The sequence below is a fragment of the Phasianus colchicus genome, chromosome 19, assembly GCF_987193195.1.
Source record: "Phasianus colchicus chromosome 19, bPhaCol1.hap1.1, whole genome shotgun sequence".
Classification (NCBI taxonomy): Eukaryota; Metazoa; Chordata; class Aves; order Galliformes; family Phasianidae; genus Phasianus; species Phasianus colchicus.
Window position 1 is genome coordinate 10288710 of NC_143454.1, and position 15262 is coordinate 10303971.

At 48.5% G+C, this 15262-nt stretch overlaps 1 protein-coding gene and 1 long non-coding RNA gene across 10 annotated transcripts; both read left to right on the forward strand.

Moving 5' to 3' along the window:
- The first annotated feature begins 3074 nt into the window (after positions 1–3074).
- Positions 3075–8203, forward strand: LOC116234340 (uncharacterized). The gene is made up of 3 exons (XR_004168112.2): positions 3075–3306; positions 6535–6653; positions 7108–8203. It is a non-coding gene; the product is annotated as an uncharacterized LOC116234340 (long non-coding RNA).
- A 1629-nt stretch (positions 8204–9832) lies between these two features.
- TMEM250 (transmembrane protein 250) lies at positions 9833–14944 on the forward strand. 9 transcript variants are annotated; one of them, XM_090121033.1, is made up of 4 exons: positions 9833–10005; positions 10908–11021; positions 12021–12165; positions 12671–14944. In XM_090121033.1, the coding sequence occupies exon 4, from the start codon at positions 12804–12806 to the stop codon at positions 13221–13223; it is 420 nt and encodes a 139-aa protein (XP_089977159.1). In that variant the 5' UTR covers positions 9833–10005; positions 10908–11021; positions 12021–12165; positions 12671–12803; the 3' UTR covers positions 13224–14944. The 9 variants fall into 9 exon arrangements, with proteins under 9 accessions (XP_089977159.1, XP_089977158.1, XP_031457731.1 ...); XM_090121032.1 differs by having other exon boundaries at positions 12021–12120; positions 12671–14943; XM_031601871.2 differs by lacking the exon at positions 12021–12165 and having other exon boundaries at positions 12671–14943.
- Positions 14945–15262: the final 318 nt, after the last annotated feature.

Genomic DNA, 15262 nt, shown 5'->3' on the forward strand with positions numbered 1-15262 from the left:
AGCTCCAGCTAACATGTGGCAAACAGATTTCCAGGACAATAGACCCTGCTAAAGTGATGATGCATAAAGAAACCTGGGAGGAAAGGGAAGGGTCACGCCTGGAGAGGTCGGGCAGTTTGCACACAGCTGCCCTATGCAGCCTGGGGAGGAGAAAAGGATCCAGGGCTGTGGCAGAGGTACAGCAGGAATGGCAGCACAGGAGAGCTCAAGCAGTCAAAATCTGCTTGGTCTGTAGCTGTGCTTGGGGTGGTTTAACCAACATCCCTGCAGGGAGATCAGTCCATCAGCGCTCAATGGCAGCCTGGTAGTTTTCCTGCTTCCTGCTTAGTTCTTGTATAGAGAGAAATAAAGAATAATTGTTTTTTATTCATTTTCTCTGATACAGTTCTGGTTATTTGCAGACATCTGCTGTATGCAATTTCTCAGTACATTTTACACAGGTAAGTCTGTGGTTCTGGGGTTCATTAATCATGAAATTGAGGATTAATTTCAGATTTAATTAGAGATTAATTTGGCAATTTCCATTCACCAGCAAAGTGAAAACCAACGGCGCAGTCAATAGAAAAAGTATTTCTGCTTTATTGAGTGGCCTGAGTATTAAAAATAATCTCTGCTGCTTTCTTCAGCCAAAAAGAGGCTCTGACCCCCACTCCCCAAGGACTCATTAACGATAAAGGGCCCAGATTACCAAATTAAATGAAATTACTTTGACCCAAGCGAGGACAACAGGTTAATTTTTGCATTAACCATAGCCGTGCTCATGCCTGAGCTGCTCTCCGTTCTTGTGCCCAGGGGGACAGCAAGAGGTGAAGGTCTCCACCAGTCTGTGCTGCTGAAATATTGGTTATCTCCCTGAGCTTCCCCTGCAAGAAGGATGAGCAGATTTACAGGGCAGGGCTGACGTGAACCGAAGCACCATTTGCACAGAATAATTTCCTTTTCAATTCCTGCACATCCAAGCCCTGGGACCAGCCAGGCTTCTCCTCTTCTTGCACAAAACTGAAGAGAAGGGCCACGAAATCTTTCAGGAAAATGCACGAGACTTTGCAGCAACCTCAGCAATGATGGTATGACTGCAGAGAGGCAGCAGTGGGCTCTGCCTGCAGTGCTCAGAGTGGCACAGCCATCCCATGGGCCGGGGGGGACGACAGGTTTCTCCCCAGTGCTCCTCGCTGCTGCTCAGCTCTGCAATGCATCGACGTTCATCAGGTGAACATGCGTTTGCTTTGCATATTAATAATATCTTATTACATTTGTTCTTAAGAGTGGTATCAAGTTGAGGCAAGGAGGATTAATGGCACCTTAGTAATATTTACATATTTACATTATTAAAAAGCAATACATCTTTTAGACAGCCCCACGCATGGTGTAGAATTGCAGATGCTGCTCCTTCACCCGACGCAGCCCTGGTGGGTCCTGTCCTGTTTCTGTATCCCAGCTCATGCTCAGCGGGCACCAGAGGACCCCAGCACAGCCCCTACATACCTGAGCCATGGTCCCAGGGCAGAGCTTGTCTCCCTGACACCTCTGAGCCAACGATGCCCCAAGCAGCCATGAGGGGACACAGAGGGGACAAAGGGGATGGGCACTGCGTTGGGTCCCTGCCCAGAGACCAAAGCATGAAGCAAAGGGTTCTCCCACATTGCATCCCCAGGGAAAGGCTTCACAACTCAGCCAAAGGCTCCCAGTCACCTCCAGCATCCTAAACTTAATTAAAGCTGCCAGCATCTAATTAAACCACTTAATTAAGGGCCACATTGTCAGTAGGCAAAGATGGAACAGACTTAATTATTTTACACAATGACAAGAGAGAAAAAACCCACCTGAAATCCATGACATATCCAAGGTAGGCTGAGCATCCCCGGGGCTGTGGGCACAGTGTACCTTGGGGTATTCCATGGGCACAGTGCCACCCACCATGGCCATGTGTGTCCCTGCTCTGTCGGGTGCCACCATCATTCACCACAGCCAGTATCCCCTTACATTGCCACGCAACCCCCAGCACTGCCATTTGTCACCAGCACTGCTGTGCCACCCCACAGTGCCACCAGGCTGCAGCCAGGCTATAGGGACCTATCTCAAATTTCTCCAGAACAGGAAATATTCAATATGGGGGCTGCGTCCTGAACCCAAATCAATGCATGTGGGGCAGACTGTACCCCAAGCCTTTTGTGTGAAGCATTTCCTGCCCCTGCCTGCATCCCTCCCAGCAGCTGCTTTGTGTGATTTCAATCTTCCTTCTCCTGTCCCTGCTCAGTGCCCCCTCTCGGGTGATGTCACCCAGGTGATTCCAGGGCTGGCACTCTGCTGGGGAGATTGATGGCAACATCTCATCGATAAATCCATACAGACCTGAACCCTGTGATAAACGTGCAGGAGGTAAAGGCAACGGTTAATATCTTCAAAATAGGCCCCAGAGCCTTCGAATGCAGCCAGGGAGGGAAGCACCAGTGACCCTTGTTAATCTTTTTATTGGCTCAGGAGCTATTGGCACCTTTCGCTGGCCAGAAATTTGCAAGCCTTCAGGGAGCAATGATTTCACAGTCGGGGGCTCTGAGAGAGAGAAAAGAAATCCCTTTGCTCCTAAAATGGGACCATTCTTCCAGATGAAAATTGACATTTTTGTTTGAACTTCACGACCCCCAGTAATCACAGTAATGGCTGGGAGCTGGCCACGGCCAGGACGGATGGGCCAGTATGGATTGCTGGAAATGGGCCGGGAAGTGGGAATGGTGGGGGCTGCTGGCAGCCTGCTCAACACTCTGGGGTGCTTCTGACCTGATCTGTGGGGTCACATCTGAATTAGGTTTGATCTCAGTTACTGGCAAAGGCCTTGGGATGGCAGCTGCTGGGCGCTCCCATCCATCCATCCATCCATCCATCCATCCATCCATCCATCCATCCATCCATCCATCCATCCATCCATCTTGCCCTTCCTTTCCAAGCATGCTGCCCAGGTGTGCAGCAACATTTGGGGGGGGGCAGAAGGAGGGCAGTTGCCTTGCCCAGCAGATGCCCATTAAATGGGTGGGGTGGGTGGGAGCAGCAGCTGGGCAAAAGTGATGCAGAGCTTACAAAAGCAACTCTGGGGGAACTGCATGTGCTTCTTTTTAGGGTGCTAAGAGGGGATGTATGAGGTGTCCCTGAGCAAGGTGGTATAGATTGGGGCAGAGAAATTGATGCTGTCCCCACTAAAAAGAGGGGTAACATCTGAGATATCAGGCACAAATGCTGGGATGGAAGTCACAGAGGATGGCAGCACTGTTCTTACCACCTGCATTGTGCAGCCAGGGCCAGGAATCAGCTGTAAGTAAGAATGCAAAAGGGTCTTTTTACTTTTTAAATACCTCATTTAGTTGGTTAATATTCCATGTTATTTCAGGCTGCTTTCTTTGCACATCTGTCACCCAAGCCCATACAGATGTTTTAGGATCCTTTAATCCTGACAAAGGACTTAACGTTAAGGAAAAATGGGTTACGTAAAGATCCTTATCTCCTTAAGAAACAAAGCATGTTTGGGGCATATTGTGTACAAAATAAGACTAAAATAGAGGCAGAACATCCTGGGGCCACTTACCAGATGTGCAAGTTGGGTGACCTGGCTCTTGTCTGTCCCTGCTCCCTTTTTGGGTGATGGCATCTCCTGCTATGGGGTTGGCTCAGACTGCTGTTTTCTCCCACCTCATCTGCCTCCCTGCTTCCCAGCATTCAGTATTCTATCCCATGGAATTGACAAAGTTCTCACATTTGTGTGCCTCTCGTGATTGATCCAGCCCATGTAAATTACCAAAAGGAGTCGCAATCCTCTGGGGTCTGAGGCAGAATATCAAAGGAGCATGGGCTCATACTGCTTTAATTAAAACTTAGTTTAATTAAAAACCTTGAGAGCTTTATTAGACTCGGTAATTGATTTAATTTTCTTGTGGAATTCTATTACAACACACTTCCAGCATGCTGGCTTTGGGATCCTGGCTGTAAGACCATCCTCCATCCCGGACAGCCCCAGCATCCCTGGGCTGCAGGGAGGTGCTGAGGCATTTCTGCCCAGGACACAGGGAATCAAACTGGAAAAAAGAAAAAAAGAAAAAAAATGGAGAAAGAAATGGCACCAGGTGATTTTCTGTTCTATATTTATTTCATAACATCCAGAATTAATAAGATACAGGAGTTAAAGGAACCATGGCAACTGAATGCAGAAAGGGCTGTCCTTGTAAATAAATGAATTCATAAATAACTCACAAGTGCTGATATAAAAAGTCATGGGAATCTAATGCAATGTTAATGCAATTCAAGCCTTCCCTTTTTTGCAAGCTGTATTATAATACAAGGTGCACCATGCTCTGCTCTGTGCTACAAGTGTCATTCTTAAGATAATAGAAGTTGCTAATTGTACCGGGAGCTGGGCTGTGATTGATGAGGGCTTTGGGTTTTTGTCTCCTCCATGTTCTCGCTGGCAAAACATTGCACTGTGAAGTTGAGGGCTGCTCTGCCTGTGATGAACTTGGGGCTGCTGGGGAGAACAGAGGTGAATCATGGGTCCCTTCCCAGCCCCACAGAGCTGGCAGCAGCCTTGGGCAGAGTGCTGCCTCCTGGCAGTGGCTGCTGATGGGGTCGCTTGGCTCGCTGGTGCCAACGCTCTTGAAAAAAGCAAGGCTGAAAAATGGCCAAATGTGCCCATTGAGTGTCTGTTACTGTTGCATTTTTTGGAAACAATGCTTACAGCTCTTATTTCTGTACTCTCTGCATTGATAAAATGATTTTCCCTTTGGAGGTAAGTGCAACTTGTCACGGAGATCCACGTTTCCCCGGTCTGGGGGTAAATAAAAGGAGAGAGCTGTGCTCTGACATACAGAGGAATCTGCCTTAGACCATTGCAGTGGTTTTTGTGTTTGAAAAGACGCTGCTTTTAAATGTGGGTTTGTTTGAAGATGATCTGATAAATCCTTTATTACTCTTTATTACTCTTTATTATTATTTGTAAGGCTGATACAAATTACACCAGGCTTGCTAGTGTAATGATTCTGGAAAGCCCTTACCTCCTTCACAGCACACAGCCCAAACAGAAGCGATGTCCAACAGACTCCTACAAGGCACGAAGCTCCAGGAGCTTCTCCCACCCACCAGCAAGGCGCTGCTCCGCACTGAGCACACATTCTCCCTGGGACGGACGGTGCCGAATCCTCAGCGGACACAAAGTTGGTCCCGATCCCTGTGATCGTGGGAGGGGGGAAAGGAGCTCAGAGCCGCCGCAACGCCGGGCCAGCAGCTCCGCCTGGCGGGGCGCGACCGCAGCGCAGTGCCAAACCCTGGGACGGCGGGGATGCGGGATGAGAGGCGAGCTGGAGGCTTAACCTGCTGGTCTGAGAAATGCAATAAGGGAAAGAGGAAAGATGGAGAGGAAAATTTGCATCGATGCCTTCCACGCACCCCAGTGCAAAGGAGGAATTCTGACATAGCGAACCCCTTGGTGCTGAGGTTGATGCTATGGTGGCTTTGGGCACTGAGTGATGCTCTGGAAGTGGGCAGAAGAAATGGTAGCAAAGCTGCTTTTTGTGAATCTCAGAAAAATGAATGCTGTCTCTAAACTTGGCACTTAGCTGATGTGCAGTGGATGGTGGCACTGATTCCCAGCAGAGGGCTGAGGGTGTGGGGGGAGCTTGGGGAAACACAGCTTGGGCAAATGGAAATCTGTCCCTGCTCAATCTCTCTTCACCTGTCCCACATGCCTGCTCTTTCCCAGAAATGAACAGGAGACAGTAAGGATGCTTCTCCATGAGAGCTTTATGCATGCTGGGCTGTTTCTGACATCAGCCAGCTCAGAGCTACCCGGTGTGATGCAGCAACAAGCGCTGGCAGGAGTCCTGTCCACAGCAAAGCAGCTAGCTCCATTTTCATTTGTTTTAGAGACAGCTTCTCCCCCTCCATATGTGAGCAGCTGGCTCCTGCTGTGACTCCGGCATCTCAAACAACCACTGCTTCACCTCCTGAGGTGCAGGGCAGTGCTCCATCCCTCTGCTCACAGCTGCTGGAGCTCAAAGAGCCCCATGAGCCAATGTGGGCACAGCCCCACTGACTTGCAGGGCCCTGGAGCTGATACAGCACCGCTGCAGGAGTGGGAATTAGTTCTGCTTTCTGCTACGTGGAATTTTATTTGATTAGTCTAATCTCTTGCATTATTATTTACCACATGCAAACCTCTTCAAACTGATTAAAGCTGACATTTAAGCTAAGAGATGAGAACTGGAAAGGAGTAATAAGGAAAAATTGTTTTGCAAGCTTTTGCAGCGTAGATTTGTTGGGAGATCGATTACATTTAAAATTTAAGGTTGAGACTTGACCCTAAATCTCCTTCAAGGAAAAGGAAAGAATTAATTCCTCAATTTGTTATATTTCAGCTCTACAGAGTGCTTCAGCAAAACCTACAGGAGTTTGTACAGGTGCTGCTGGTTTGGAATGGTGATTTTAGATATGAGAGGTAACCAGCAATGAATGGTAGCTTGTGAAATCTCACATCAACATGTTATTGTCTTTAAGATCTGGAATTCTGGCTACAAGACCTTCCTAAGGCTGCAGAGTCACGTGCAAGCAGTTGTTTCTGGGTCGCTGAAGGAAAACTGTGAGCTGTATACTGGATCTATTTTCAGCACACACAGGTTAGTATCCACTTATTTCTGCTGCTGACCAAATGGTATAAGAGCTGTACTTTCATACAGCACAACCTCTGTTTCAAATAAAAGGTGACAAAAATAAGCTGTCCTCTGTGAAGTACATTTTGCAGAGAAGGGGTGGGGGAAGAGGGAGAGAAAGAGCATTGCAATGAGTTTATTCCCACAGTCACTATATGGACGTTGTTATGTTTTGTAAAACAGATGTAGAAAGGTAATGGACCAGATAGGGATTTTTGGATTTGATTTTTGGAGATCCAGGTACTTCACAGGGTTGAATACTTCACAGCCTCCTTCATGTTAACCTGTAAAAGAACCTCTCCATAAAACCTTGCTTATGCTTGCAAAAATCAGATGTTTAGCCCTCCACAAGTAATAGTATTGAAAGCTTTTCCTAGACAGAGGTCGGATCCATTTTATTGTAAGAGCAGCTTCATTCTAGGTGCAAAAGGACGGAGCTAAAGGACATCTCAGCACGACGAGGCTGTTACTCCAGCTCCAGGAGTGCATTGGAGCTGAAGAGCAGGACGGGAAGCTGCAGCCTCGGCCCTGTGTTCAGAGCTAAAAAGAGCTAAAGGTCTCATTCACAAACTGAGCAGAAAAAGTGGAGCAAATGCCTGCATTGAAATGTTTCACTTCTAAATTCATCCCAGATTGGAAGGAGAATGACTCCATGGGCGAACACTGATTTGTTCAGAAAAGAGCCATCTATGAGACGTGTTTTTTCTTTTTACTGGTAAAAAAAAAAAAAATCCACCCCAGAAAAATGGGAGTAAGACATTTCCATTGCAAAATAACTGCGACAACTCAGCTGCTACTACACCTTGCCCCCAGCCTAGCAAGCACTTCTTGCACTCTTGTCTCAGCACACGCTGCAGTGGCGGCTCTTCATGTGCAGCACCATGGCAATTTATCATTACCCGCTCTCCAAATTATTCTAGTGTTGATTAAATTAGTAAATGCAATCACAATCTGAAGCAAGTTAATTGAGAGAATTTATTTGGTCCTGACAGTTTTATGCATGTTTGATTAAGTATTATAAGGTTTGTTTTTGATTTTGCATAATTTAACTTTAAATCCTGAGCTGGGGGAGGGGGGAGGGAGCATCAACTATTAATGACCAAAATAAACTCTTTTAGGATGCATGTATTTGTGATTTATTTCTGAACGCAATACCTTCCAGATTTTTGTTGTTCTGTTGCCAAAGTGACAAATATGTTTAAAGCAATGTTTTGAGCAGTTTGGTTCACGCTATAAATCTCATGAAATGTATACAATTCATTAAAAGTTTTGAAAGAAGTACAAGTTAGCATTTATATTGCAACAAGTGACATATAAATGTGTATGTTTGTCTTTGGAGCGTGCCATAAAATATATCAGCAGCAGCTAGCCACTGTGACTGGTACTAATGGCCCGCTCTCGGCGCTGATGATAAGTTTCATCACAAATCTTCAGTGCTGTCAACACAAAACTGTTCAATCAACAGGAATATGAGTTGTGTCTTTAGTAAAATTAGCACAGGAAAGAAATACAACCCAGAGCCCTGCTGGAGTGCTGGGGGCGGGTTCTCTTTGGGCTGAAGCACAGACTTTTACCTCTTTGAATGTCAAAGCTTCAATTCATGCCTGCCCCAAGGACTGCGTATTTTTTATGAAGACATGTATTCATTTAAGCAGGTCAACGTATTTCAGGCTGAAAACTGAGTACTGCTGCCTTGCTTTTTGTCATCCTGACCTAAGAAATGAAAAGGGGTGGTCTTGGCACTGACGCTGTGGTGTCACCCCCTGTGCACATATGCTGGGGTTGTGCTGTGCAGGTGTCTGAGTGCTGCTGGAGGCCATGGAAGACTTTGTCTGCCTGGGGGGATTCCTGCAGGATGCCAAGGCCCCCTGTTTGCAGTACTTGCATTCAGCAGCGTTCTCTTCCTCATCCCCATCTTTCTCCAAGCCAGTAAGACCAAAGTACCCTCATAGTGCTGTTGCCTGGGCTGTAATTCCCATCTCTGGCTCCCTGTTACAGGCGATGATGGAGAAAAATAAATGAAACGTGGCTCTCACGCTAATCTCAGTCACCAAACAGATGTTCCCATTTCATGCTATTGGGAAAACGCATCAGCTTCGCACCTCCCCTTCTCCCTCCCACCAGAAGGTATGTGGGAGAGCAGAAAGGGCAATTTGTTAGGATGTAATTCTCCCTTGATGTTCATCCCGTGCCTCCGGGCCTCTCATTGTGTTTGCAGAACAAAAATGCTCTGGGGGAGCAGGGGGAGCACATTGCAGGCAGTTGGTGTGCAAGGAGGGATTTGGCCGGGTGCCTTCAACCGCCTGAGCCGTGCAGCATGTCTTGTTATTGGCAGATGGCTTGAGTTATTATTATTTAATGTTTTTCCACTGTGGTAATGCCTAGAGAGCAAGCGGGGCAGGGGGCCAATAAAACAAAAGTTTTGTATTCTTTCCATTACAGAAAGTAATCCCTAATTAAATCTAAGAGGAAACACCAGGGAGAACGCTTCTGTCTCGTTGTGTTGGTGCTGAAACGGGCTCCTCCTGTTTGTGTTTAAGGACCTTTCGGTGCCTTTTCGGCCGCCCAGAAGCCCTTGTTGTGGTGCACATTGCGCGCTGGGATCTCACGCGTGAGCCAAGCCACAAAGCCTCGCTCTGGGCCCTGAAAGGTGACTTTGAGAAACCTCGTCCCCGTTCTTGTTGCAGGTTATTTATTATCACCGATGTGCAATCCCGAGATTTCCGTAGCGCGGCTGTTCCTGCACCTCGTGGACTCAGCCCAGCCCACAGCCGGGTGAGCCGCGATACGTGAGCGGTCCGGGCCGAGCTGCCCTGCGAAGCACCGCCCGGCGAGCGCTGAAGGCCGGCTTCGCCTTGACGAGCGGCTTTTGTCACTTCGCCTCGCTCAGCAAGGCGGGCCCGCCGCCTCCGAGCGGCTCCACGAGGCGCCGCGGGCCCTACGGACGGCAGGACGGGGCTGGCAGCTCCGTACCGACACGGGCAGCCGGACCCGCCGCGCTCTCCCCGCCCCGAGGCCCGGCGGTGCCGCCCCGCGCCCTGAGGCCCCCCCCCTCCACCGCCCTCACGTTGCCCGGGCAACGCGGCGCCCTCCCGCTTCCGGCGGCCGTGGCGCGGTGTGATGACGCAATCGCCGCGCGCCGTCCCGGCCGCTCCCTTCCCGCCGCCGTCGCCGCCGCCACCGGCCGGAACCGGAGCGCCGCCGCTCCCCGCACATGCGCGGTGCGGCGCCCGTCCGTAGGCCCGGGCCTTCCTTCAGCCCGGGCCCGGGACGCCAGGCCTCGGCGGCTGCCGCCCGCCGAAAGACCATGGGCAGGACGGTGAGCGCGGGGCGGCGCCCCGGGGCGGGGGAGGCGGCGGGCAGGGCCTCGCTCCGGGCCTCGCTCCGCCGCTGCGGCCGCTGCCGTCCGCCGAGGCCTCGCCGCGCTCTGAGGCCGGGCCCGGGGGCCGAGGGAGGCCCGGGCGGCGGCCCGTGCCCCGGTGCGGCGGGCTGGGGGCTCGGAGCGCGGCCCCTTCCCGAGCGGCGCGGGCTGGGCGCGATGGAGGAGGAGTTTGGGTTTCTCCTCCTTCTGGCGCTCCTCGGTCGGCGCTCACCTTTATTTGTCATTGGCCCTCACCTTGCTGGGAGCCCTCGGAGGGAGGCGGGCTGAAGCTGAAGCCCACCGGGCGGCGGCGCTTCGGCATCCTGCGTTGTCGGGGTGGCGGCGGCACGGCTGGGCCGAGAGCTGCGTGCCCGGCCTCGCGGTGCTGTGCCTTCAGCAGGCCTGGGAGACGGGTGCCGAGCCGTCTGGATGCATCGCTTCCGCATGGATTGGGCCTGCTTCTGTGTATCCTGCTTCTGTATGCTGGCAGTGTGTGTGCACTGTGTTGTTTCATACCAGAGCAGCTTCTGTGACAAAGGAAGTGACAGGCCAGAGCTCGTTACCTGTAATGCTGCCCTAATTCTCCCATCCCTGTCTGTGCTTCTGGCTCTGCGTACAATTAGGTGATTCTTTCAGCATGTATCAGTGAGCTGTGCTGCGTGGTTTACTGAGCATGTGAGCCTTCTTAAAATCTTAATGGGTTTAAACATATCTGGGGAGAAGCCTCGTAGTTCTGAGCTTCCTAACGCTCAAAATGAGCACACTGAAAACTAATCTCTCCTTTTATCTTTTAGATCAATCAATGTGTAGAATGTTGTGAGTCTGTGAAGCACCTTAGCGATTTCTTTTACTCTTCCTAGGAGGCCAGGTGTCACAGGAGAACTTCACTCTTTTGTTACAAGAATTAAGTGGCACCCAGAAACGGCAGCGAACTTCCGACCTTCTGCTGGGTGGATGACAGCATCATTTACAATGTAATGTTTCTGAAAGTTTCTTCTTTGTGCAACGTCCCTCTGCTTTTGGCTGTGACAGTGTTAGTATTTGGTATTTATCTGAGGACACGAACCTGATGGAGTTTGTTTGTTTGTTTATGTGGTGGGCACAGTAAATGAGAGTGAGTTGCTGCTGTTCGGAAGGCCTGAGTGGCTGCAGCTGAGCTGTTTGAGGTCTCTTGGATTCACCTGTTGAAAGGTTTTATCAGAGATAACCAAAACTCCTCTTCTAAAACAGAAACCAGACATGGAGTCAGTGTGCTCAGCCCCAGAGCAAACTGTTGCTTATGCAAGGGAGGTTAGTTCTCTGTTACACAGGTGTGGTCTTGCTGAGAGCTCTTCTTGTGTTTGTGCTGTTCAGTTCCATGCTCCAGGCACAAAAACCTTTTGTTTTTTGAAGCAATGTCAGATTAGCATCTATCCACTTCATGTGCCTTGCAAAATACCTTCTTGTAACGCACTTCTGAGCTATTCAGCATTTCCTTTTTACAGGCAGGAAATTATAGCAGAGAGGCACTTAAAACTACAAGAATATCTTTGATATTTGAGAACAAACCTTAATTTCCAAAATTCTTTATTCATACACTGATTCACTTTCTTCTTTATCAGTGCAATTCATACAGAGTCAACAGATTTCTGCATCAAAGGGAAAGGAATTGGAACCTGGGGCCAGTAAATATTACTGAAGTAACTTCGAAGTTACTCTGATTTTAATTTTAACAGTCATAGGATCTCATGTTCAACAAGAGTCTGAATGCCTGGGCGTGTGAGGAGGCTGGGAAGTCCCTGTTGTTTTCTAGTATGATCTGATGCATGCATTGTTATTTCATAATTCCCGGAATTTGGAACACCGTGAGCCTGGGGTGAAGCAGAGAGCAGCTAATGGGCTGCTGCTCATCACTCTGATAACAGCAGTGCGTGAAGGATGTTGAGATTATAAATCCTAAACACTCCACAAGATTGAGATATTTATCTCTGCAGGTCACAAAAGGAGAAATAAACTGTTTGCTATCTTTGAAATGCTGCCTTGCCATTGGATGCAATGACAGTGAGACCACAGGGCTCATCTAAGCAGGGGGAGGTACATCCTGTGGAGTGTGAAAAACATGATTGCTTCATTGTTCTTGTGAGACCTTCCATTATTTTCAGTTTATTTGATGAAGCTTTGCCAGGTTCTGACGTGAGCAGAGATCTGTGATCAGCACTGTGCCTGGGCTGTAAAATTCACTTGAAAAAGCATTTGGAGAGCTCTTTGTTAAGGCAAAACAACTGCAAAGATCCAAACACATGCATTAATATGACTTTTTGCATGGGTGGATTGTTGCGGGGTTGCTAATTGTTGATTAACAGCCTGTGAATTAGCCACGATAATCCCTGAATGAAGCTTTCCTCTTTCCTTTACTAGCACTGTAAAACTTGTAACAAGTTGTAACTTGTGCTGCCCGCTACTCATTGCATTGCTTCTGGGGATCTGACTTGCTGATGGTGGAAACGATTGTATTTCTGCACGTTGGCCTGGGTAAACTGTAGGCAGAGTTGTATCTAACTGCCAAGCTGGGGAGTGCCTGCCCTGCTGCGTGTCCTCCTGCTGGGGCTGCTTAAACGTGTCTTCCTTCTCTGCCTTCCTGCAGGTCTCTTCCATCCTGGCAACTCAGCAAACACTTAGCGTTCCCAGGCTGCTGGAGCTGTTCCATGTTAATGGATGACATTTGATATGTGCCCTGTAAGTCCTGCACTGGGACTCGGTGACCGGTGGGGTGCCTGATGCCTGTAATCCCCATCCCCCGCCGGGTCCGTTCGTTCCACGGCCCCCACACGACCTGCCTGCACTCAGCCTGCGGCCCGGTGCGGACCACGCACTTGGTGCGTACCAAGTACAACAACTTTGACATCTATCTCAAATCCCGATGGATGTACGGATTCATTCGTTTCCTGCTGTACTTCAGCTGCAGCCTGTTTACCTCCATCCTCTGGGTGGCACTCTCTATCTTGTTTTGCCTTCAGTACCTTGGCATCCGGATCTTTCTGCGTTTCCAGTACAAACTCTCCATCATCCTCCTCTTACTGGGGCGAAGGCGAGTGGACTTCAGCCTCATGAATGAACTGCTCATCTATGGAATTCATGTGACCATGCTGCTAGTGGGGGGGCTGGGATGGTGCTTCATGGTATTTGTGGATATGTAAATAAAAACAAGCGCATGTGGGCTAAGAAGGTGACTTTTCTTCCACCCCTGAATTTGTCAATATCCCCTTTTCTTTTTTTTTATATAAATTAATTTATTTATCAGTGCTACTTCTTATTGATAAATTAATGTACTTGTCTCTGGAATTTGTATTATTTTTTTTTGTAAGGGTTAAGGTGCCATCTTGATGATCAAAGTGCAACACTTGATTGGGTGTTCATTCTTTGCATAGTGCAAGTTAATATCAATTTCTTTTAGTCCATAGGAGCCTGCCTTGCTGCTGTTCTGGTATTCCTGTGGGCATGGAAAAGGCAGCGCATTTTCTGGAGCACAGAATCCAGAAAACCTTGTGCCCCACGTTCTGAGAAAAAAGTCTTTTATCCTTTTTCTGAAAACATTCCTTCATATCTCAGGCATGTAATATGTATTCTACCAGACCAGTGCTATCCTTTCTCTATGTAGTTTGCATTTTGCATATTCCCAACTAAGAATATGGGGCCAAATTCAACAGACTGTTGTGCTTTTGGTTTTGTTGTGTTTTTTTTTTTATTATTATTTTTTAGATTATGCAAGGCTTGCATTCAACCCCCTGTATCGTGTTATTCACTTTAATGTGATTATATAGCTTTGAATGGTTTTGTCCTTTTCAGGCAATTAATGCCAAGTAATTGAGTCTTACCCCAGTAGAACAAACTCACTGGAGTGATGGGAGCAGTGTTCAGTGTCATGTGCTCTTGAGGATTCCCAGTCATAGCAATATTGTTACCATTTTTTGCAGTGATTATGGAAACCCATTGCAATGGTTTAGATGTTGGTGTTTGGTTCCACTCTTCCCTGAATTGATTAGATCCAGTTTTCTCATGGAAGCACTTCTGTCTTATGGACAGCGAGGAGATGAGGCTGTCAGACCTGGGAGAACTTGAGGGCACAATCTGAAGGGGCAGTGGTTGTTCCCCACAGTTACAGAGAGCCCTCTCTCCTATCTTTGCTGCAATGTGAGTGGTGTCACTGGGCAACTTTCCTCACAGCTGAAGAAGAAAATTAAGCACTAAGCTTAGTTTTACTGGTCTGTTGTGAAGATCTTGGATTGTTCCTTTGCAGGCAGTTAAGCAGACCAGATCTTGGCCTAAGTTTTATTTTGATCCTTTCCCCTCTCTCCACTGAAATCACTGGAGGCAATGAAATAAGCAAGATTGGAAACATGTGGCCATTCCCTGGTTGTCTTTAGTTTGAGATGCGAGAGAATTGAGAGCAAAGTCAGTGAGCACAGAGGAGAGAACACTCAGTGCTTCAGCCTGTGAGTATTTGTGTGCATATTGAAGCCTTTCACTCACATACTCTGATTTGTAGCTGTACTGATGCAAAATAGGAAAGCTTCTGTCTGAAGCTAAAGCAAAACCAGAAATTATCTCATTATCAACCATTACAATAATGATGTAATATAATGCAAACTGGACACATAGAGCTGAATAAATAATGGACAATGGTGGTTGTGGACTTTAGATTAGCCTTGTGGGAACCAAAGGCTATTTCTGCAAGAAAGGCTTGGTATAATGTATGCCACAGACTGCAGTTTCTGGTAGTTTTCTCGTAACTGTGGAGCTCCCCAGAGCTCTGTTCTGGGAGCATACTGTGGTCCACGGGGCCTTGATGTCCTGCAGGTCCCAGCTGCAGCCTGCCTGCAGGTAGGGGCAGTTCCCAGTAATTCCCAGCCCAGTACAGCTGTCTGTCTGGGGTGCTGCAGTTCAGGTTGTGTGGACTGTGCAGCTTTGTGCTGGAGAATTTCTGCAGGAAACGTGAGTTGCAGCTGCCAGCAAACAGCCTGCTGTGTGCTAAGAGGCACCCAGCAGCCCCCTGGTGCCAGATCCTGTGCACTTGGTAGATGGAGCAGCACAGACACAGGCTGAAGGTGTGGTGGTAGGACCTTGTTCTACCTCGAGTGACTTGAATGGGTGAAAGGAGGATTTGTGCTGCAGTGCTCCTCACCCAGCCTGTTCTGGCTGCTGCCTGCTCCTGCAGCAGTGTCCAACCAACAGGCTC